The 20,690-nt window shown below is 57.2% G+C and overlaps 3 protein-coding genes across 3 annotated transcripts; 2 read left to right on the forward strand and 1 right to left on the reverse strand.

Moving 5' to 3' along the window:
* Positions 1-5,996: 5,996 nt before the first annotated feature.
* Positions 5,997-6,599, forward strand: LOC309409741 (SLC35A4 upstream microprotein; the record flags this gene model as incomplete). The annotated part of the gene is made up of 3 exons (XM_082005950.1): positions 5,997-6,011; positions 6,138-6,236; positions 6,402-6,599. The coding sequence occupies 3 exons, from the start codon at positions 5,997-5,999 to the stop codon at positions 6,597-6,599; spliced, it is 312 nt and encodes a 103-aa protein (XP_081862076.1).
* A 565-nt stretch (positions 6,600-7,164) lies between these two features.
* Positions 7,165-8,112, forward strand: SLC35A4 (solute carrier family 35 member A4; the record flags this gene model as incomplete). The annotated part of the gene is made up of 1 exon (XM_082006347.1): positions 7,165-8,112. The coding sequence occupies one exon, from the start codon at positions 7,165-7,167 to the stop codon at positions 8,110-8,112; it is 948 nt and encodes a 315-aa protein (XP_081862473.1).
* Positions 8,113-17,609: 9,497 nt separating this feature from the next.
* CD14 (CD14 molecule) lies at positions 17,610-19,083 on the reverse strand (the record flags this gene model as incomplete). Its single annotated transcript, XM_082006348.1, has 1 exon — positions 17,610-19,083. The coding sequence occupies exon 1, from the start codon at positions 19,017-19,019 to the stop codon at positions 17,610-17,612; it is 1,410 nt and encodes a 469-aa protein (XP_081862474.1). The 5' UTR covers positions 19,020-19,083.
* Positions 19,084-20,690: the final 1,607 nt, after the last annotated feature.

The following is a 20,690-nucleotide window of genomic DNA, read 5'->3' on the forward strand; positions in this document are numbered from 1 at the left end:
ATGCTCTCTCCAAGAGACACAATGGTTTGGGAGCATGAAACGTTATTCAGCTATTCTGGGAAATCTCGTCCGTTTTCTTGCTGGTTTGCGATGGGTGTTGGCACCTCAAACAGGTTTGGGTTGCTTCTGTTCCAGTGCTGAATGGCAAGAAAATTTTAAAAAGATACCTTGTGCTGCTCATCAACAACAAAACGTGGCCCTTACTGCAGGCTGGTTCCTTCAGTCTGGTGACTCTTCTTGGCTGGCTTCAGCAGTGACTTTTTTAAAGTCCTCTCAAACATGTCTAGATATCAATTCCTTGGCATCCAGCATCACTTAGAGTTTGGGGGGGCATTGCTATTTGCCATACGGAAATGACCCTTTTTGTGTCCAGCTTTAAGCCTTTGCACAGTTTCTCTAGCCCCAAGACTGTGCATAAGTCACTGCTTTGCTCAAACTCAGAAGAATTTACTGAGTCATTTAAATTCATTCTGTTTGTGGTGGGAACTGGACTTGATTAAGTGCTGTAAGAATGCTTACATACTCACGTATCATTATCAACAGCTTAAGGAAAGACATGGCTTAAAAGAAGAACAAAGAGAAAAGATGCAGCGGTCCTTGCTCTTGGCTATACTCTCACTTTCATACGTGTAAATCCGACCAGCTGATCCAGATGCCGCTTTCCTCCATCTCGCTGTCTGTGCTTGTGGGACCGTGTCCCTGCAAAGGCTGGTAAAGGGACAATTCTTATAATGCTGGTGGTTAGTGACTGGATCATGGAAAACATGTTGAGATTTTTGATTTTTGCTTACATTCCTGATAACTACCATCTGCTGAAGTCTTATGCCAAATACACACCTTGGCTGTAATGTTTCTTTCTAATGGAATAGCCAGAGTCAATTTTGATGCTTTAAAAATATGATGCAGTGGCTTGAATATAAATGTTGGCAGTAACAAAACAGGTCTTCTAGAAGACCTGTAAACCTGACTCACTGTAAGGGCCATCTCTGGTGCTGAGGCAGGAAAGCTTCTTGGTTTCATTTGTGCTCCCCCCCTTGACCTCCAAGAGCTACAAACCCATCCTGACACTTGGGCCCTGAAGCCTTTGGGCAGAAACTTTGCCATTGTTTGAAAAGGTCAAATTACGGAGTCTTGCAAATGCAGCATGCTTCTGTATCTGGGGCAGGAGGGGAGAAGCAGCCAAAGGTAACAATTTCTGAAGTTTGACAATAGCTAAAAAGATTCCTCAGGACCTACTTTTATTTGTATCCTTAAATCTTATATCCATATAATTTCTAAAGAGCAGATGAGTTTGGTTGATATCTGTGCGGGTCCAGAGCAAAGAACACTTTGTGCATGATGATGATTTACAACCAGATTCTGCAGCAGTGGTCACTTTATGAGGCTGAAATAGAACAAGTTATTGGCAAACAGGTGTGCATGCCAGCCAGGGACGGTTGTGTGGTTTGATGGAGAAGAACATTCACGTCATCTTCTGCAGAAAAGTGCATGTGAGGTTGGTGATGGGTTCACCTTTCATGAGGAAACAGCTACAGGTGAGCACTAATGACTGTTCAATAGTACTATGCTGCCCTCAAGTGTTACTTTAATTTTCAAACAGCCTGCACCAAGTTGCACTTCCCAAGTTTTATGGTTGTGTTGGAGCACAACCAAGGCCCTTTCAATCGCACCGATTTTTAATTTTTTTTTTACCTTTCATGTAGTAAAAATCCTCCTTAAAAAGTGGGCTTATTTGAAGTGGCTGAGGAAAATGGCAGCTTCACTGTTCATGCCTGTCTGTGGTTAAAGTTGCAAAGCAAGGAAAACAGCAACTCAGTTTCTTCGGCTGTCAGCCACAGTTGGACTCTCGCATCTCTTGGACTTAAACCGGATACTTATTAACTGCCTCTGGCTCATGGCGTACCTGCTACTGACTCCACAGTCCCTTTTATTTCCTCTTCCCAGTGGCTCAGTGGGCACAGCAGAAAATGTATGGGGAGTGTGTATAAATTAAATTTGAAAGCCAGAAGCCTTCGCAGGGCTGTCTCAATGTTCTTACATGCTGCCTGTTTTAGTGCACAGCTGTGCCTGCAAATTCACACCTTTAAACCCTTGAGCCCTGAAATCCTGGTGTAGCATTCGTGGAGGTAACATATACATATACATAAAACCCAACATCCCAATTTTTAATTAAATTGTTACTCAAGCATCTGAAATACACATTTCTCAGAATTCCTCAGCCTTGGTTATAGTTCTGTCGTTCAATTTCCCACACTGAAACTGCTGCAGTTTGTGTTTTGCTGCCACCTTCAACAGATGTGTTGAATATGGTCCCCAGCACTACTGTGTGGTGCTTAAGTCTCACAGAAAGGTGAACAAAGAAATGGAAAACCAACTTAAACCCCAAGTAGGGAAGAAAGTGCCAGTCAGGTCACAGATGGCTCAGGGGGCCCACACAGGGTCCCTTCGTGTGGTTGCTTTGGACTAAGCCAAGCCTCTTGCTACCAAAGAGAACTGCCAGCTTTAGCCTTTAGATAGTAACTTCAAGGTGTCAGTTTTAGGGAGTAAAACTAACTTTTGTTCTTTCCTTATCAGTTTTTTTCTGGCCTCTGGTGCCGGGGTCTCCAGTAACAGCAAGAGCCAGCCAGTGCAGGCAGCCTGCTGCCACCATTATAGCCGAGCATATGTCCCCAGACAGACCTGGCTGGTATGGCACAAAGCTGTTCAGGGCAGGAGTGGCCTGGGTAACCATGGCAGATACGGATGCAGAGAGGATGCCTTGAATCACCACCTATCCCCAGCAAAACAGCACTGACATCTGAGCTGCTTCAACTACTGAGGTAAGAGCCCACAGTGTTGTCTGCACAAACACATCCTGTGCATGGAAGGCAGAGGAAGAGGGGTTAATTAGGTTGGGACATGTTTTGTCTCTTTTTCCTGCTCGTGGTACTGCCCCTGGGCGGGACACAGCCTCCTGAGGCCAGAGACTGTTATCTCTGCCCTGAAATCAGCAGCAGGAGAGAGCGGAAGGGGACTGCCTCCACCTCTCACATTTTGGAAAAAGGATGGCTGTCTTGGTACTATGGCCTAGGGCCAGGAAGAGGGCAGAAGGGATCTTGGGCCACAGGATGAGGCACCACGCTCGGGACCAACATAGGCCACTTGTGCCTCACACCAGCCACAGGACCAGTCACTGGAGCCACCAGTGCAGCTGTCTGCCAGGCCCACCAGTGCCCCAAGGCGAGCACTTGCCATGAGAGCAGGAGCAGAGATGGGATGAGACACAGACTCAAGCCCTTCATATTTTGGTACAGATCCTTACACTGGAAGCTGCTTGCTACCTTTCTGTGCTCTCTGTCTCTCTAGGCTGGGGCCGCCCTAGCACACATTCACCCCCACACACAGCTTTTCACTAATGAGCACATTGCAGATAGCGATCCCTGCACACCGGGGCTCAGCTCCCCTCTGCGTGCCAGGGACAGCACAGCCTCAGATGATGGCTGCCCTGTCTCCTGCGTGGGCTGTGGGGACAGCATGCTTTTCCCGCCCACCCCTGTGGGGTGGACCTCCTCCTCACCTGCTCTGGTGGTACAGACTGCACACACATCAACACCTGTGGGCTACCTTTTGGGGGGTTATCTTTAGTGGCCCTTGGTTTTCCTCTGCTGGCCTGGAGTGCCTGGAGGCACTGTGGCACACACAGATGGAGAGGGCTCCCCGGCTCTGCAGCCCCCCAGTGCTCCCCCTCTGAGGGGGACATGGAAGGGGTGTTCAAGTGGTGTACACTCCCCTATACCCGAGAGGCAATCAAGTCAGAGTTGGTGTTTATTAGAAGACCTTTAAGAAGGTCCATTAGAAGACCATTAAGCATTCGCTATTAAGAAACTCAAGCTGGTACCAACCACAGATAACCAGCCCCATGATACAGTCACTGACTCACAGGGGTCACCCACACCCGCTCACACAGCAAGAGCTGGAAGCCAACTCCAGCTGCTCCCTGGAGCGGAGTGTTGCACTGACACACCACAGCCCACCAAGAAGGTGCTCATGGTGCCCCTCAGAGGAGCTCTCCTCTCATCGGATGCTTGTATAAAACCCTGTTGTGTGCAACAGGCCCATCCTGAGTTACGCGACCCCCCAGCTGATGCTTGCCTGTGCCAGAAGTCTTGTGGTGTCCTACGCTCACCAGCTCCTGTGGATTCAAAACCACTGCCAGCCTGCAGCCTTTCATCAGTTGCGTAAAACTTGTCACCTCAGCAAACTTCTGAGCTACGCTGAAAAGCCACAGCACAATGTTGAGAGGCGTGAAGCACAAGGGCAGAGGAGGACTAGGGTTTCTACCATCAGGGACCCCTGCTTACCTCTCTGTTCAGTTGAGGCAGTGGGAGCAAAAGCAAAGGCAGTGACCCAAAGGCTGGGCCCCGCCAGTTCCCAGCCCTCTGTCACTTGCTGTGCAGCAGATGCCGTGTTCCCGCAGTGATCTCCACTTGCCAGAGCCATCCCTGCAGGCTGGCAGGGGAATGCTGCTCCCACACCGTGCTGCAGCTCCTTCATCAGCAGGACAGAAACCCGAGGCAGCAGTATCCTGTCACCACCTCTTCCCTGCGCCCCTCACAGGCCCTCCGGCTCATCTCCTGCTGCTCCCTCCCCAGACCTGAACAACCATTCCGTGTCAGGATGCGTCCGTCCTGCTGGGCCATGACTGGGACCCCAAGGCAGAGCTTTGGCTGGCAGGGGAAGGAGGGCAGGCAGGGGAAGTGGAGGGGCAGCGATAGATAGTGCTACGCCAACGCTGCAGCGAACCCCAGCATCACGACAGCACCTTCTGGGGCAGAAACAATGGGGCTCCTCAACAGCAAGCTCTGCCAAACGCTCTGCCGAGGCCTGGCAAGGCACTGGGACTGCTCTTTGCCAGCTTGCCAGGCCAGGGCGGGCAATGCCCCGTGCCGCCCAGGGCAGATGCTGGGCTGACCCTCAGACATTCATGAAAGAAACGGCCACACGAAAGGATCCCTCCGAGAACATGGACACACGTGCGCACACCCATCCTGTCCTGAAGGCACTTATGCCCCAGCTGTCCCAGGATGGCGACTGCACACATGGCCCTAGCAGCTCCCACCCTCTCGGGGCAGAGCAGGGCCATGGGCACAGCCGCAGCTGCTGCAGTCTCCAGCCCCGCTCCAAGCCCTTCCCTCTCTTGTCTTCAAACTGCAGTCAAGTGTCAAATGAACTCCAGCCATGTAGCCTTGAGAACCTCAAGAATGTTTCTGGAAGCTGTCAGGGATGATTAGTTGTAAAATATTGTAACCAGTTAGAAACTTAGTAATAAAGAATTGTATAAAAACGGAACCGTGAGGGAACTATCCCTATTAACACCTAACTAACATCTAATTGAACCTGCCGTTGGGTGGGGGAAGCCCCCTCCTCACAAAAGCCCCCTCCTCACTGAGCATGTGCAGTACAAAAGAAGGACGCTGTGCCTTTAAGTGGCGACGAGGCTTATGGGAACCAGTGGGCACAAGGGTGATGGAGCCAACTTTTTAAAATACTGATAACCGTTGCTCGAAGCGTATAAATATCAGTGGGTTAACTGCGGTGTGCTAGTTTCATCTAGCATCCAGACTTGCCCAACTCTGTAATAAATCAGCATCTCGCCTCAGTCTGTGAGATTGGTCATTGCCCACCGGGAACGAACTCGCATTTGCGACACCTCCTACGCGCGCAGGCCAGACAGCTCCTGTCAGGGTCTCCTTCCCCGGCACCAGGCACCGCTCCCCGACGCCCCGCTAGCGGCAGCCAGAACTCCAGTGTAACAGCCTCCGCCCCGGGCCAAGGCCGGCCCTCAGGAGCGAGGCGACGCCCCCGCCATCATGGCGGCTCCCAGCCGGCCTCCGCCCCGTCTCAAGATGGCGCCGGGAGGGCGGGCTGGCCGCCGGGGCGCGTGAGGCGTCACGTGCCTCCCCGCGGCCCAATCAACGGCGGGCGGCGCCTGTGCGGTGGGCGGTGCCTGCACTAAGATGGCGGACGATAAGGTGAGTGGAGCGGCGGGACGGGCAGGGCCTGACGGGGCGGACCCGGGCTGGGGGGAGCGTTGGGTAGGTTCTCTGTCTCTGGGTGCTGGCTGTGAGGCCGGGCATCAATTTGCGTGTCTCCCCTAGGACCCGCTACCCAAGCTGAAGGACCTCGCCTTCCTGAAGGACCAGCTGGAGAGCCTGCAGCGCAGGGTGGAGGATGAGGTGCACGCTGGTGTGGGGCAGGTAACGCGCTTCTCCGGCCTGTGCGGTGGCCTGTGTGCCTCGGTGTGGACCACTCACCCACCTTGAGGGGGCTTCATAAAAGCGTCCCTTGGGCACGTCCCTGCTCTGCATTCCCCACACAAGCTCACCCTGCCTGGTGGCCTCACTCTTTGCTCTTCTCCACAGGATGGCTCTCTGCTGGCCTCGCCCTTTCTCAAAGGCTTTCTGGCAGGCTACCTGGTAGCCAAACTTCGCTTCTCGGCTGTCCTGGGATTTGTGGCTGGGACCTGCACAGGGATATATGCTGCTCAGAACTATGCCATCCCCAATGTTGAAAAAACAGTCCGGGACTATTTCAGCTCACTGAAAAAAGGTCGGGACTAGCAAGGAGCCCTTTGGCAGCAGTGACTGTAGAAACGGTACTCCTTAGTTAGCAGGTGCAGAAGATTCCTAGGGCTTTCAGAGGCATGTCATGTACACAGTTCTTCTCCCACCACATCATTGCAAGACATCAGCGAGTCTGGTTATGGGGTATTTATTAGAGCATCATGACAGCAGTGATCACTCCACTAACCCACAGTAGCTTGGAAGCATCAGTGGCCGACGGTTTGCCTGCTGCCTTTTCCCCTCACCTCTCTCCCTATGCCCCTGCGGACTGAAAGGCTGCCTGTGATGTTATCACGTTCACCATCTGTACGCCTTTCCACTGAGCACATGCTTTGCCCTAGGAACATGCTTTGTGTGGCTTCCTGGGGTGGCTCGTAGTTCTTCCTAATGAAAGACAAAACAGTTCTCTTCCACTGCATCAGAAATGTAGCAGGTAACATCCTGTTTTAATCAGGCTCATTAAATTCATGGTATTTGATCTCTTCTTGAATGTTCTAGGGTGCGAGTCTGTCTGGCCTCTCTGCGCTGATAGCAGCTCGCCCTTCCTGGCTACCGCCTGAAAATGGTGATGTTTGGTAATGCTGCTGACTCTGCAAGCTGGGTGCTCCCGAGTGGGCTGTGGGGACTGATGCTGGTCTTGTCTGTAGCCATATACGGCTCTCATGCTCCCCTCCTGACCCTGTGCAAGGTGGATGGCATGATCCCCTTCAGCTCCACATCTGTCGTCATTCTTGTTGAGCTGACAAAACTGATGTTCTCCCTCCTGTTCCTGCTGACCTGGGACCGGGAGCTGCTGGGAGTCGCCGTGTCATGGCGCCATGTTGCCCCCTTCGCCCTCTCTGCCTTGCTCTATGCTGCCAACAACAACCTGGTGGTTCACATGCAGCTCTTCATGGATCCCAGCACCTACCAGGTCTTGAGTAACTTAAAGATTGTCAGCACCGCGCTCCTCTACAGCCTTTTCCTGCGCCAAAGACTCAGCATGCGCAAATGGCTGGCTCTCTTCCTGCTGGTGGCTGCTGGGGTCAGCTACAGCTGCGGTGGCCTGCAGGACCGTGGCAGCCCCTCCAAGATGCAGCTGCACATCACGCTGGTTGGCTTGTTGCTGATCTCTGTGTACTGCCTGATATCAGGCTTGTCTGCCGTCTACACAGAAGCCATCCTGAAAACCCAGGCACTGCCTCTCAGCCTTCAGAACCTCTTCCTTTACTTCTTTGGGGTCCTGCTGAACTTGATCGGCTACTTCTGGAGCAGCGCAGAGGGCGATTTCTTTGAGGGCTTTTCGTCCTGGGTGCTACTGATTGTGGTCAGCCAGGCCTTGAATGGCTTGATCATGTCTGTGGTCATGAAGCACAGCAGTAACATCACCAGGCTCTTCGTGATCTCCTGCTCTATCCTGGTTAACGCCTTCCTGTCTGTCACCCTCTTCAACCTGCAGCTCACTCTCCTCTTCTTCATTGCTGTCTCATGCATTGGCCTTGCTGTTCACTTGTACTATGGAGCCATGTAGCTGCTGCCTTCCTGCCCTCCATGCGTTAGGGCAGTCTTTAGTTGTTCCTCAGGGGTGTTCAGTGCTTGTGCTGGGGCTGGCATTAGAAGCACAGCAGTGCTCTGACCATTGGCCTCCCTTCCCTACTCTGCAGGGAGTTGTTACTCCCTGGGTAATGACTCCGTGGGTGCATGCGGGACTAGCAAGGGGCCCCCTGAGGAGTGCCGAGGGGGAAGTGCCCTGTCCTTGTTTCCAGGGGGAAAGCTGGGCCCTGCTCCAGCCTGTCCAGGCTCTGAGCCTCAGGGTTCCTGCACCATCACGTGGGCCCAGCCTTGAGAGTGGGTCCTGAGCACCTTATTCATGTGGCATATTGCATTCTCAAGCTGCTTCCCCACACCAAGGAGCACACCCATTTCTTGTGCCTGTAAATGTTCCTGCAGTTAGCTCCGCTGCACTGCAGGCTCTGCACGCAGGCAGCCCTGCTGCACGATTGCTGCCAGGCCAGCGTTGGTCTGACGCTGTTTTGACTCCAGTGGATGGTGCTTTCCTGGGGCAGGGGTCCACATCCATCTGATGTGCGCAACTGATCCCCAGCCCTCAGCTTCAGGGGAGCCTCAGCACTGTGGGAAGTGACCCCTGCTGGCCTGTGACCCTCTGAGCCCTTAGTGAGGTGGGGAAGAGGGTTTTTCCCTCTGGGTCTGTAGAGGTACCAGCCATCTGCACGGGGCTGGGTGCTGCTGGCTGGAGAGCCTCGTGCCACGGCCAGAGGCATTTCTCCCACCTCTGGTTTTTCACCTCACCCTTTGCCCCAGCCCCTAGCTGAAGGGCTGCTGTCTGCTGTCCTTAGGCCCCATTTCCCCTTCTCGGGCATGGTGTTGCCGCTTCTTGCGGAAGAGATGTGGAATAGGGGCATGTGGGAACTGTTTCGCCTGCTCCCCAAAGGGGACACAGCACCCAAATTTGTACCAATGCTCTGGCTAGTGAGTTCCTGGCAGGCAAAAGTCACCACTGACTCTGACCGGGATTATTAAAGTTGCGGTTCAACAGCACATGTGTGTCTGTCCTCCCTGCAGGAAGGCATCTATTTTGCTTGGCAGAGGTTTAGGGCCCAGGGGCATGTCCGAAGCCAACGACAATTGTCGGTGAAGGGGCATCTGCTTTATTGCACACGGCAGCAGCCCAGGGCTCACCAGCCCTCCCAGCGTGCACGCTCTGCTCCAGTTGCAGGGCTGTGCCTGAGCCCGTGCTCCTGTGGGCACAGGCCCAGCAGTAGAGCAGGGTTTTCCCCGTGGAGGCAGAGGGCTGAAGTGCTCCCCTCTTTGTGCCAGCAAGCACCCTCCCTGGCCCAGGTGTCTGCAGGGAGCAGCTCTCAGCAGCCATAGACAAGGGAGGCGTTGCCCTGTTGAGCTGTTTTAGCTGGGGCTGGCCAATCCCCTGGCATCAGGGCTGGTGGCTCATTCCAGGGAGGGGGCATTGAGGTGGCAGGGGTCTGCAGGCACCACATCCTGCCTGTCTGCCGGGGCAGCAGTGCCCACCGGTCTGGGATGCCGGCTCAGGGCGTCTGTGTGGCGGCATCAGCTGAGCCCAGCCGTCTGGCTTCCCGCAGCTGCTGATTGTGTGCAGCGAGTTCTGCGGCATCCCGGAGCACCTCCTGTAGCAGCACGCGGTACCGGCGGTCCAGCACCTCCCTCTGTTCCTCTGCCAGGTGCTGCTGGTCCCGAAACACCTGTAGGAACACTTGAGGCTGCCTGGCATGGCCCTGCAGCCTGGAGGTGCATCCCCAGCCCTCCTTGCCCACCTGCAGCAGGTGCTGCCTGCAGGCCTGCTTCTCCTGCTGGTGGCTCTGCAGCAAGGCCTCCAGGTCCCACTCGGCTGCCTCCCGCTCCCTCTGTGCTGCCTCCAGGCTCAGGCCCAGTCTGGCCACCTCCTGTTGCCAGCGAGCTGCATCCCACTGGTCAGGGACGAGGACAGGGCAGCTGTAGGGTGTCTCTGCTCTCTGGGGCTGCCCTGCCCTGGAAGAGCAGAGACAGGGAATGAGTTGACCCTGGAGCCCACAGTGATAGGCTCTCTTCCCATGCCCACCTCCCTGGTCGCCTCCTGGCCTGGCACTGCCCCGTCCCTGAGCTCTCGCTGGAGGAACAGGCAGTGCTGAGCCCGCAGCCGCTGCCTTTGCGCCTTGGCCAGGGCGTACTGGACCTCCAGGGACGGGCACGGCTGGCACTGGTTCCCTGCCTGCCAGAGAGCAAAGCCGGCTCAGCCAGCCTGGGGACCCAGCGCTGCCGGTGCAGGGGACCGCAGGCCCTGGGTGCCCCTCCCCAGGAGCAGCAGCCAGGGACCCAGTGGGCTCCCACTCACTGTGTCACTCCCAGTCAGTGGCCATAGCTGTGGCGCTTTGCTTGGCGATGGCTCCTCCAGCAAGCCCTGCCCTATGCTCCCCGGGGCTCGGCTGTCCCCTGCCTGGCTGCTCTTGCTGGCACCCATTCCTGGGTGGAGAGAGGGAAGGTGAATGAGCGTGATGTGGCAGGGACAAAGAAGCCAGTTTAAACAGGCTGAGGCCTCTTCCAGGCCCTGAACAAAGCTGTTTCCCACCATGTAAAGCGGTGGTCCGTGCCCACATATCGGCCACCCAGGTGTGGGGCACGTGCCTGTCCCCATGCTGCAGACCTGCCAGCTCCAGGCTGGCACCGGTCAGGGGCTTTTGGGTTCCAGGCTGCTGGCCTAGCGCTGTATTCCCTGTGGAGACCCAGTCCTGTGGGAGCAGGAGGAGACTTTAAGGGGGCACAACCAGGATTCAGGGCTTCTCCTGCACCTGGGTTGTCCCTGCATGAGGAGGCTGTGGCCTGACCTGTGCCCACCTTGGCACTGGACTGGCACATCTGACCTGTCCTGGGCACCTCGGCTGCTGCCTGCTTCTTCTCCCACCTTTGGTTCTTCAGCACCTGGAAAAAGAGGCTAGGGGTCCTTGCTGAGGTGCCGGAGACCTCCATGCATGGCACAGCTCCAGGGACAACGCCCCCCCCCGTCTCACCCCCAGGCAGGCCAGCCCACAGCCCCTGCCCTCAGTGCCAGGCAAGGGTCTTGACACCAGGACGGAGCCTGGACCTCATCCGACCGGGGGGGATCAGTGCCATCCTGGTCTCATCTGGTGGCCAGGGATGTTCCCCCACCTGCAGCTCCCGCAGGGCTCTCCGCAGCTGGGCCAAGACCGTTTTCTGCTCGGGGAGGCCAGCTCCAGCCAGCAGCTGGATCCGCAGCCCTTGGATCTCCCTTCGACGTGCTGCAACCTCTTGTGCTGGGTCCCAGAGGGTGGCTGAGATCGTCTTGGCCAGCCCCTTCACCCGCTCAACCAGCCCCAGGGCCGCCATGATCTCTTCTCCAGAGGTGTCTGGGAGAGCAGCAAGCCCTGGGCAGGGGCCATGGGGGTCCACCAGCACGGGGACCTCCTGGTGCCTGGCACAGGGTCAGGGCCAACGGGGATGAGTGGAACCAGTGTCTGGCTTTCGATGACTGCAGGTGTCCCCAGGCAGTGGCCAGGCACCGAGTGCCAGGCATGGGGCAGGGTAGGGGGAAAACCTCAGGGAAGGGACACGCCAAAGCAGCGTCCCTGTCCCAGGGGCTACCTGGCAATGTCACACACAGCAGCAGGAATGTCAGGCTGTTCCCCTCCAGCAGCCGCTCGATGATCCAGGGCAGGCAGCAGCTGTCAGGCAGAGGCTGGCCAGCAAGTGGTACCCTGCAAGTGGGGTGAGAATTGGGACACCCTGGGAGAGGGCTGGGGCTGGGACCCACACACCCAGGCAGGCTGAGCCCTGACCCACAAGAGACCAAGGACAGGTTAGCCACACTGGGAGCAAGCCCATGCCCCTGAGAGGGAGCAGCCCCTTGTCTCCCAGCCGTGGGCTCCCATTGGGGTGTCTGGGTCCCTCCTGCTTCATCTCTGGGTACTGAATCCCCTGCGACCCCACAGCAGGCAGCATAGCAGTGCCGGAGAGGGGACCCAGCTCAGCCCCAGCGCAGAACCGCAGCTCCAGTACATACGGCTCAGGGCAGGGCCTGGCAGCCCCAGGCGATGCCAGGATCCTGAGAGCTGAGCGCTGGCGCCTGCCACCCTCCAGCTCGCGCTCCACGGTGAGAGTGAAGAGGCTGCTGGCCCTAGGGAGAGGCCAGCACGTGAGGGGGGCTGCAGTGATGCCTGGAGCCAGCCCCGGAACCCAGTGGCCCAATCCTTCCCGACCCTGCGAGATATCTGCGGGATCCCTCACCCCTGCATGGCCGAGCGCCCATCTGCAGAGGGCTGCAGTGCCGGGACGGCACCCAGGCCCCAGGCATAGACACTGATGGCAGCTTGGGCATCGGGCACAGCAATTTCCATTGCCTCCTCCACCATCCTGGAAGCAGAGAGAGACAAGATCGAGCAAGGAGGGTCACATCCACTCCCCTCCTGCATGCCCAGGCCCCTGAGGGATATCCCTGGCTGTCCTCTGGCTGGGCACCATGCTCCCTGCCCAGTCCCATGCTCGATGTTGGGGTACCAGCCCCCCAGGAGTAGCTGCCCAACCATGGGTCATCAGGTACCTACAGGCCCAGGGGTGCGACATCCATCACTTGCAGGGCTCGGCCGTCAGGACGGAGCAGGTCCCAGGCTTTGTCAGGGGCACAGACCTGGAACAGGGCTGAGTTGGAGGGAGGGGGCAGAAGGAGGGGGCTGCTGGCATCCCGCACTCACCAGGGCCCCCAGGTTGCTTGTGGCCATGCACAGGTAAGGGCTGGGAAGGGAGAGATCTCAGGGTCACTTCCAGCTTTTCCAGCCCCAGAGCCAGGGAAACGCAGAGCCCTGGGAACGCCAGAGCCCTATGTGGAGCTTAGCAGGTCTCTGGCAGCATCCCGGAGCCAAAGGGCAGTGCCCAGCCTGATGGCAGGAGCTGGCATTGCTCCTGTGCCAGCCAGGTGCACGCTGGAGGGACCTTCAGGCCACAGGGGGTGGTGGCTGGCAGGAAAAGTCCAGCCACGCAGTGGGCAGGAAGGTGTTAGAGGGCTTCCCCGTTCCCACCGTGCTGGAGAGCCTGGGAGAGTCCCCATGGGCAGCCCAGGCTTCCACACCTGGGAAGTCCTGCGAAGAGGTGAGAAAACCTGGGATCCAAAAGACTTCAGCCCCTGGTCACCCTCCAGCATAGGGGACTGGATGCCAGTACTGGGGCAATACATAGGGGACTGGATGCCAGTACTGGGGCAATACATGCCCCTTGGCACAACAGGATCCGGACAGTGGCAGAGGGGGACCAGGACCCCCACCACAGGGCATCCCGGCCAGCCCTGCTCCTACCCTACCTGGACCAGGCTGACAGTTTGCAGACTCTGTGCATCGCCCCCCACGGCCTCCAGTTCTTGGAAGACGGTGTCGATCACCTGAGGACAAGCTGGTCAAGCTGGGAGCTGTTGGTTCTTGGCACCCGTGGCTGGGTCTCACACCCAGCAGGACTGGGGTCAATTGGATGACCCAGGAGCCCAGCACCGTGCCATTGCACTGTCACCTCTCCCTGTCACCTCTCCCCTGCCGTGCCCTCTGCCCTCACCTGCCAGATGATGCTCTGGAATGGCAGCTGGGTCCCAGGGCCATGGGGATCCCACAGCAGCAGAGACACGCTGTAGCCAAGGGGAACCAGGGCCAGCTGGGGTCTTGCCAACTCCAGGACCTTCTCCTGGTAGGAGAGACATAGCCAGCAGAGCAGGGATGGCATGGCACAGCCAGCACAGCATGGCACGGACAGCATGGTGCAGATAGCCCAGCACAGAGGGTATTGGCAAGGATCGGACAGCACAACACGGATGGTGTGGCACAGGTAGCCCAGTATGGATGGCATGGTGTAGATGCACAGCATGCATGTGTGGCATGGCACAGTGGTGCACAGCACACCAGGAGAGCACAGCACAGGCAGTAAGGCACAGGCAGCATGGCACAGCACAGCAGCCATGTCCCAGCACCCAGAAGGAAACAGGGAAGGGGTGAGAAACACCAGCAGAACCACACATAGGACCAAGCTCCGGGTCCCCAGCACTGCCTGCAACACCAGAACTCTGCCGCCAGGACCACAGCTTGGTGCCCCAGCCCATGGCTTGGGCCAGCATGTCCCTGGCTCTCCTGGCTGGGGACAGGGGTGCAGAAGAAGGACTTGGGGCCCACAATACCTGTCCTGCATCCAAGCGGAAGACGCCATCGACAGTCAAGTACCTGTCCTGGCATGAGGGAGGGAGGGTCATATAATGTTCATCTTTCCCACATCCCAGTATGACCAGTGCAGGCTAAAGGAGGGACTGGGCACCTTGGCATGGAGGTGGCAGGGTTGGCATGGGGGGCCTGGCACAGGCAGGGGTGGGGGGAGACCCCCTCCCTTCCCCTGCTATCTGGTAACCCCCAGGAGCCCCCCACAAGAGAGGGACCCTTAGGGGTATAGGGCAGAATCAGCCCAGGAGCTCAGCACCCATCTGGGTCCCAAGCACGGCAGGTGGCTTGGACAGAGTCCCCCGCTCTTGTCTGGCTCCCTGGGGACCCTCGTTCCCTTGATGCCCATGTCCCTGCCACTCTCACCTGGACCTCCTTCCCAGTGAAGAGAAGCTGCAGGGGGTCTTCACTGCTGGCCGCCCGGCTTTCCCCCAGCCCTGAAAACACCAAGCGTGGGGTGGTGTGGGGGGTCATCCCCACCTGCCCCAGCTCTGTCCCCCCACTGCAGCCTGGGGCCAGGTCCCAGGGCTTCACATCATCCCTGAGCCCTCCCACTATGACCACGGTGCTCAGAGCCACCAGGGCATGGAGGACATCCCCTCCCCATCACCACCACCAGGGCCAGCCCCACCAGCATGGCCAGCGGTCCCAGTGCCACCACGGCTGTGGCTGCCACCCTAGCCCAGTTCCCTGGTGTGGGGGTTCGGGCTGAAGGCAGGTATCCCCAGCCCCAGCTCTACCTGCTGCCTGGTGGAATCCCACCGCTGCTCGTACGCACACATCCTGCTCGGCCTGCCGGGACACAGGGCAGAGGGGGAATGAGCCAGGTCCTGCCCCGCACCCGGCACCTGCCAGGAGTTGGATGAGCCCCTGGGGAGCTGGGCAGCGCCTGGCTGTGCCGCATCAAAGGGGACAGATGCCTCCAAACCAGCCTGTGATGCCTCCCACGATGGCACTCACCTCCCCAGCGTCCATGGCTAGCTCAGTACCAGCAGCCCTTGTGCTGCTGTTTCGGACTGGGCAGGAGATGGGGTTACATGAGAGGATTGTGTTTCTTTGCATTATTAATCGGTGTCAGGCACAGTTGTGTGGGCAGAGCCAGACAGGGACCGAGTCCAGCCTTGAGGCACCATGTTCTGGAGGCTGAGCCCCACTGGCCAAGGAGTCAGTGGGGCCATGGCAGGCAGGTGGGTGCTGGGACCCACTCACACTGTTGGCATGCTCCTGGCTCCAAGAGGGACATCTCTGCAAGCCAGGGACAGGATATGAGGGACCTTGGACTATCATGAAGGTTTTTCTAGACACCAGAAGCAACTACAAACCACAGAATCGTAGTTACTGGAGATCAGTCATACTAAGAAAGCACAAAAGGAAATGCTGAAGCTGAGGATCTATGTCGTCTGTGGAAATGCAGACTGGAAGACAGGAAAGAGGTGCCAGGACAGACCCTGCCCCTTGCCTTTGGACAGGACCAGGCACAATGAGGAGATGTACACGTGTCCCTCCATCTGCCACCATTTCCTCTACAGAATGCGGTTACAACACTGCCTCTGCCTCCCTGAGCCCCTGCCTGCCCAAATGTCTTCAGGCATGAGGGTGATGCCAGGCTGGACATAAGCCATCGTTGCAAATGGAGAAAACAGCACCTGGGGCTCCATCAGGAGCAGAGCAAGGGGTGAGGTGGTGCTTCACATGGGTGCTGCTAAGGGAAAGCAAATCCTAGGACTCTGAGACACAAGGATTTCTCCTTCCTCATCCATTAGACGGCGGCTGCTGTTCACTATTCCTAGGTCCAGCCAGTAGCAAGGCTGAGCACCAGCCCCCAAGATGCAAGTGCAGATACCTGGTATACACAAGTCCACGTGGGTCGACAAAAGCAGAGCAGTGCCTTTGCTAGCACCCATCTAACCACCAATGGCACTCCCATGAACACAAGCACACAGGTGGCACGGCCCCATCCCTCCTCCAGCTGCTCAGGGCTGATGTGGGCTGGTGGCACAATCCCACAAGCTCAGCCCACAGGCAGGTGCACTCTCGTGTGCCTTCAAACATGCAGCAGACCCCAAGCCCATACGGATCCATGGCTGGACCCTGGGCCCCGTTTAGCCACTTCCCAGCTCCAGCCTTGGGTCTTTCCACACTCTGGTTTTCCACCCACTGGCTAGTCCAGCCCGTATTTGCTTGCAGGTCACATGCACACGTGCACAAACAGAATAGAGAGTGAGGTGACACAGAAAATACCCAGGAATAGATTTTAATGAGAAGGCAGGACAGACCATGGGGACGAAGCACAGGGCTTGGCCAGGCAAGCACAGCCTACCTACGACCAACCCCCTTCATCCCTGTCCCCATTTTCCCACGCTTGTGCCACTCACCCACTGTGATCCTCCCTTGGATCCTTCCCATAGGCATTCCCCAGTAAGTTTTGCATTCCCCCAATCTCCCTCAGCATCCCATCATCAATTTGCTCTTTCCTGTGAAGTGTTTTCTGAATAACCCAGAACCCAGAATAAACTAATTTTTTTCTTATCAGTTAAAAAGTTTCTGGTTGAACCTCTTCAAGGCCACACTTGAGGGTTTTGTCCACCAGAGGCTTGAGAGCTCAGTTCTTGGTTGCTGTCTCTGTTACTTCCCGCTCATTAACATTTGTGTATAGGGGTGTTTAATTTATTAATTTTCCTGTCTTTTGTGGTTTTTCTCTTATGCTCAATAGCAGTTAAGGAGACATCCTCAGAAAGCAGACATCCTCACAGCCATGGCCCAGCCATAGCCCCAGGTGAGGAGAGGTGGAGGATCAGCAGAGGGGCCACAGAGGCTGCAAGGATGGCTGGGCTGGGGGGCACAGGGCTACAAGGTGTCAAGGGCGGGCTCTGAGCGGAAACCACCAGACCCAGAGAGGCTTGGGGCATCTGAGCACCGCCTCCGCGAATATGATGGAGCTGACCCCTCTTGTTCAGGGCAGATGGTATCACAGGGGCAACGACTGCGTGTTGGGGCTTGGGGCATTAGAGTTGGCCATCAAGAAGACCCATCTGGGAGTGTGCAGCCCTGGGACAGAGCATGGCAAGGGGCTTTGCTTGAGGGTTTCCCCAAAACTTGTATGGGCAAAGCCACAGCCACTGTAGGAAAATGCTAGGGACAGACCTGCTCCACAGGGGAGCCTGGACTGGGGACACCAAGAGAGCCCCTCACCAGCACTTGGGGGTCCCGTGAGTCTTCCTACAGAGCTCCTGGCCTTGAAGCCCCTGGGGCTGAGCCCCTGTGGAGAAGCACTTTTGGGAACGGTCACATGGCCCCTTCACAATCTGCGGCAGGGCCGGACGAGCCTGGGCCTGGATCTGACCAGGCAGACAGCCCCAGCCACGCCGAGCAGGGCGAGGGCAATGCAGACAGGGGCAATCACCACAGCACTGTTACACTGCAGCACCGAGACCGGCACATCCTTCACCAGCCTGCCCTGGTACTGAGGGGGGGAGTGACACGTGCAGTCCTGGGGCCAGCCCTGCACAAGGTGCCCCATGCCCGCCAGCTCCTGAAGCCCCCCAGCCCCGGAGCACGAGCAGTTGTAGGGGTTGCCAGTTGCCTCCATGTACCCCAGGAGCTTCACCTCATCCCATGACAGCTCTGTAATCAAGTTGTTGTCTAAGTGGAGGGTGTCCAACATGGACATGATGGAGGGGGCAGCCTGCAGCATGTTTTGGCTCAGGAAGAGCTTCTTCAGGGAGCTGAGGGAGATGTCTACAGCACAGAGGTGGTTGCAGCTCATGTCCAACACTTCTAGGCTGGGAGGCAGAGGTGTGAGGACTTCATCCAAGCCAGTGTCAGACAGGTTAAAAATTCGGAGGGACACTGGCCACTGGCAGGAGGAGGATGGGTCTGCCATGAGCTTGTTCTGGCTGAGGTCTAAATGCTGGAGCTCAGGCAGCAGCTGCACACTTTCGCACACGCTGTGGTAGGATGTCAGGTTGTTGCGTTGCAGGCTCAGTACCCGGAGCTGAGGGAAAGCCCCCTTGCAGAAGGCAGGCGTCAAGCTCTCATCCCCAAGGCTGTTTTGTGCCACATCCAGGGAGCACAGAGCTCTGAACACCCTTCCGATGCTACAGGGCAGGCTGGTGACATGGGAGCCAGTGACAGCCAGCTCCTGCAGGGTCTCCAGCCAGCTGCTCAGAATAGAGAAGTCCTGCTCACGGCCTGTCAGTGGGGCAGATGTCACGTTGTGGAAGTGCAGGGACAACACGGGCAAGTGCTGGCCAGCCATTTCATCCCAGTTGCCTCTCCCCTTGAAAATGCAACTCTCAAAAGCCAGCTCTTGCACCTGGGTGTAGGAGAAGAACCTCAGGACTCGGGCGAGGAGTATCTCAGGCACCAGGAGATCACCAAAAATTATTTTCCTGATGACAAGGGAGCCCAGCATTTCAATGGCAGAGGAGTCCAGGTCCCTGCTGGAGAGGGCTACATATCTCTCCAGTTTGCCCCCCTGAAACTCCACAACAGAGGCTGAGAGGCACTGGATGGTGCTGCCCAGGCTTTCCTGGGACAGGCTGTAGCACACACAGTGCTCCTGTGTGCGATTGAAGAAACACCTGCCTTCTGCCTCCAACAGCCCCAGCCCCAGGAGGAGGACAACAGCCACGCTTATGGTGAACAACCTAGAAATGAGGAGAGCTACAGTGAAAGGCAGCACTCTTGTGGCAGCTGAGGGGATCATTCAGATCCAACCGACTGGAGGGCTGGCTTGGGCAGGTTCAGCCCTGGAGAGCCACCCCTCAGGGACACAGCGCTGCCCTCATTCCTCCTGCCCAGCTGCCCTTCGCGGGATCCAGTGCACCCCATCAGCACCTGCCTGGCTACTCAGCCGTGACTCAGGGCAAAGCTCAAATCACCAGCGAAACACCCGAGAGAGCTACAGCTGTGCCACCTCAGCAGAGAGTCGGTGGCACTAGTCTCACCCCACCCCAAAAGCAGGGTTTCAGCAAGGGAGGGTGGCTCCTCCTGAGGCAGCAGCCACAGGGCTCTGCACTTTCCCACCTGGGCTACCTTAATGCAGGCTCCCGTTCCTAAGCAACCAGGAAATCCCATGGATCAGGAGAAACTAGAAATGTCGAGTTACGGACAGCAAAGCCAGATATATCAGTCTGACTGCAGGATGGGAGAGTCACAGCTCTGTTTGTTTCTCTGCATGGCGCGCTCTGTAATCTGGGGCAGGAAATTGCAACAGAAGGCTTCATATTTTCCTTTTTCGCACCCAGCGATTTGATTCATTACCAGCCGCCAAGGGGACAGTAGAAAATCATTTCTGAGGGTGTGTATGCATCCCTATCAGCACCAAGTATTGCTTTGCTGTCCAGTTGACAGGAGAGTCTTATCAACAGATCGCAAAAAAAGAAGCAAACAAAGATTAAAGGCTCCTAAGAATGTGCTGACTCAGCTCTGTCTGAGCACCAAGATGGGGCAGTGGTGAGGAGTCTTTGGGGGTCTCCAGTCCAACCCCCTGCTTTGAGCAGGTCTGTTGCTGGCACCAGCCCCGATCAGCTACAGCTTTTTCTGACCGCATCTCAAAAACCTCGGAGGACGGAGCTCTCCCTACCTCTCCATGCCATCGCAGGGCTGCACCACTCTCCCAGGGAGAAGCTCTCCTCCGGCACTTGCGCAAAGTCCCTCTCACTGCGGGGGCAGCACAAAGTGGGGATGGGTTTGTCCAGTGACTCACTAGCCAGCTTACACCAAAACGTTTCCTTGCCCCACGGCTGTTTCCTCTAGCTGCTGCCAAATCCAGGGCCTACGTGCCAAAGGCTCTGCAAGCGCTCAGCTCTCTCCTGCGCCTGAACCTCCCCTGCCTCCAGCCAGAGGAGACCTCGGTGCCTGCAGGTGTCTTCCAGCTGCCGTTGGTGCTTCTACAGCCCGTCCTGCCTGCGTTTAGATCCACACGGTCGGGGCTGGTGGCAGCCGTGGAGGCAGGCTCCCAGGCGCTGCCCTCGCTCCCTCTGTGTGACTTCCTGAGCAGGACCGGGCTGGCTGTGCCACGGGAAGCAACGCGCCACGCAACCGCCCAAGTCACTTCTGCTCCACTTCCCTGCAGCAATGGGCTCTTGCAGCTGGGGAGGGTTTTGGTCTAGGTGCCAATGCTGCTCACTTTCCTAAGAAGGATGAGGGAAGAGTGTGGTCAAGATGCCCTAAATGCACTCTCGGGAACAGCCCAAACACACCTTTGCTTCCAGATGCTCTGGGCTTGCTGTGCCTGGAGCCCACCGGGTGCAGAGCACCCTGCAGGAGGCAATGCAGAAGGGTACAGTACTGTCATACCCGGTATCCAGACCCGTCCCCAATGTCTGCACCCCATGTAGGATGGGGATGGGACAAACTCCCATCCACTGTGTGC

The sequence above is a fragment of the Phaethon aethereus genome, assembly GCF_964289735.1.
Source record: "Phaethon aethereus genome assembly, chromosome: 14".
NCBI classification, from domain to species: Eukaryota; Metazoa; Chordata; class Aves; order Phaethontiformes; family Phaethontidae; genus Phaethon; species Phaethon aethereus.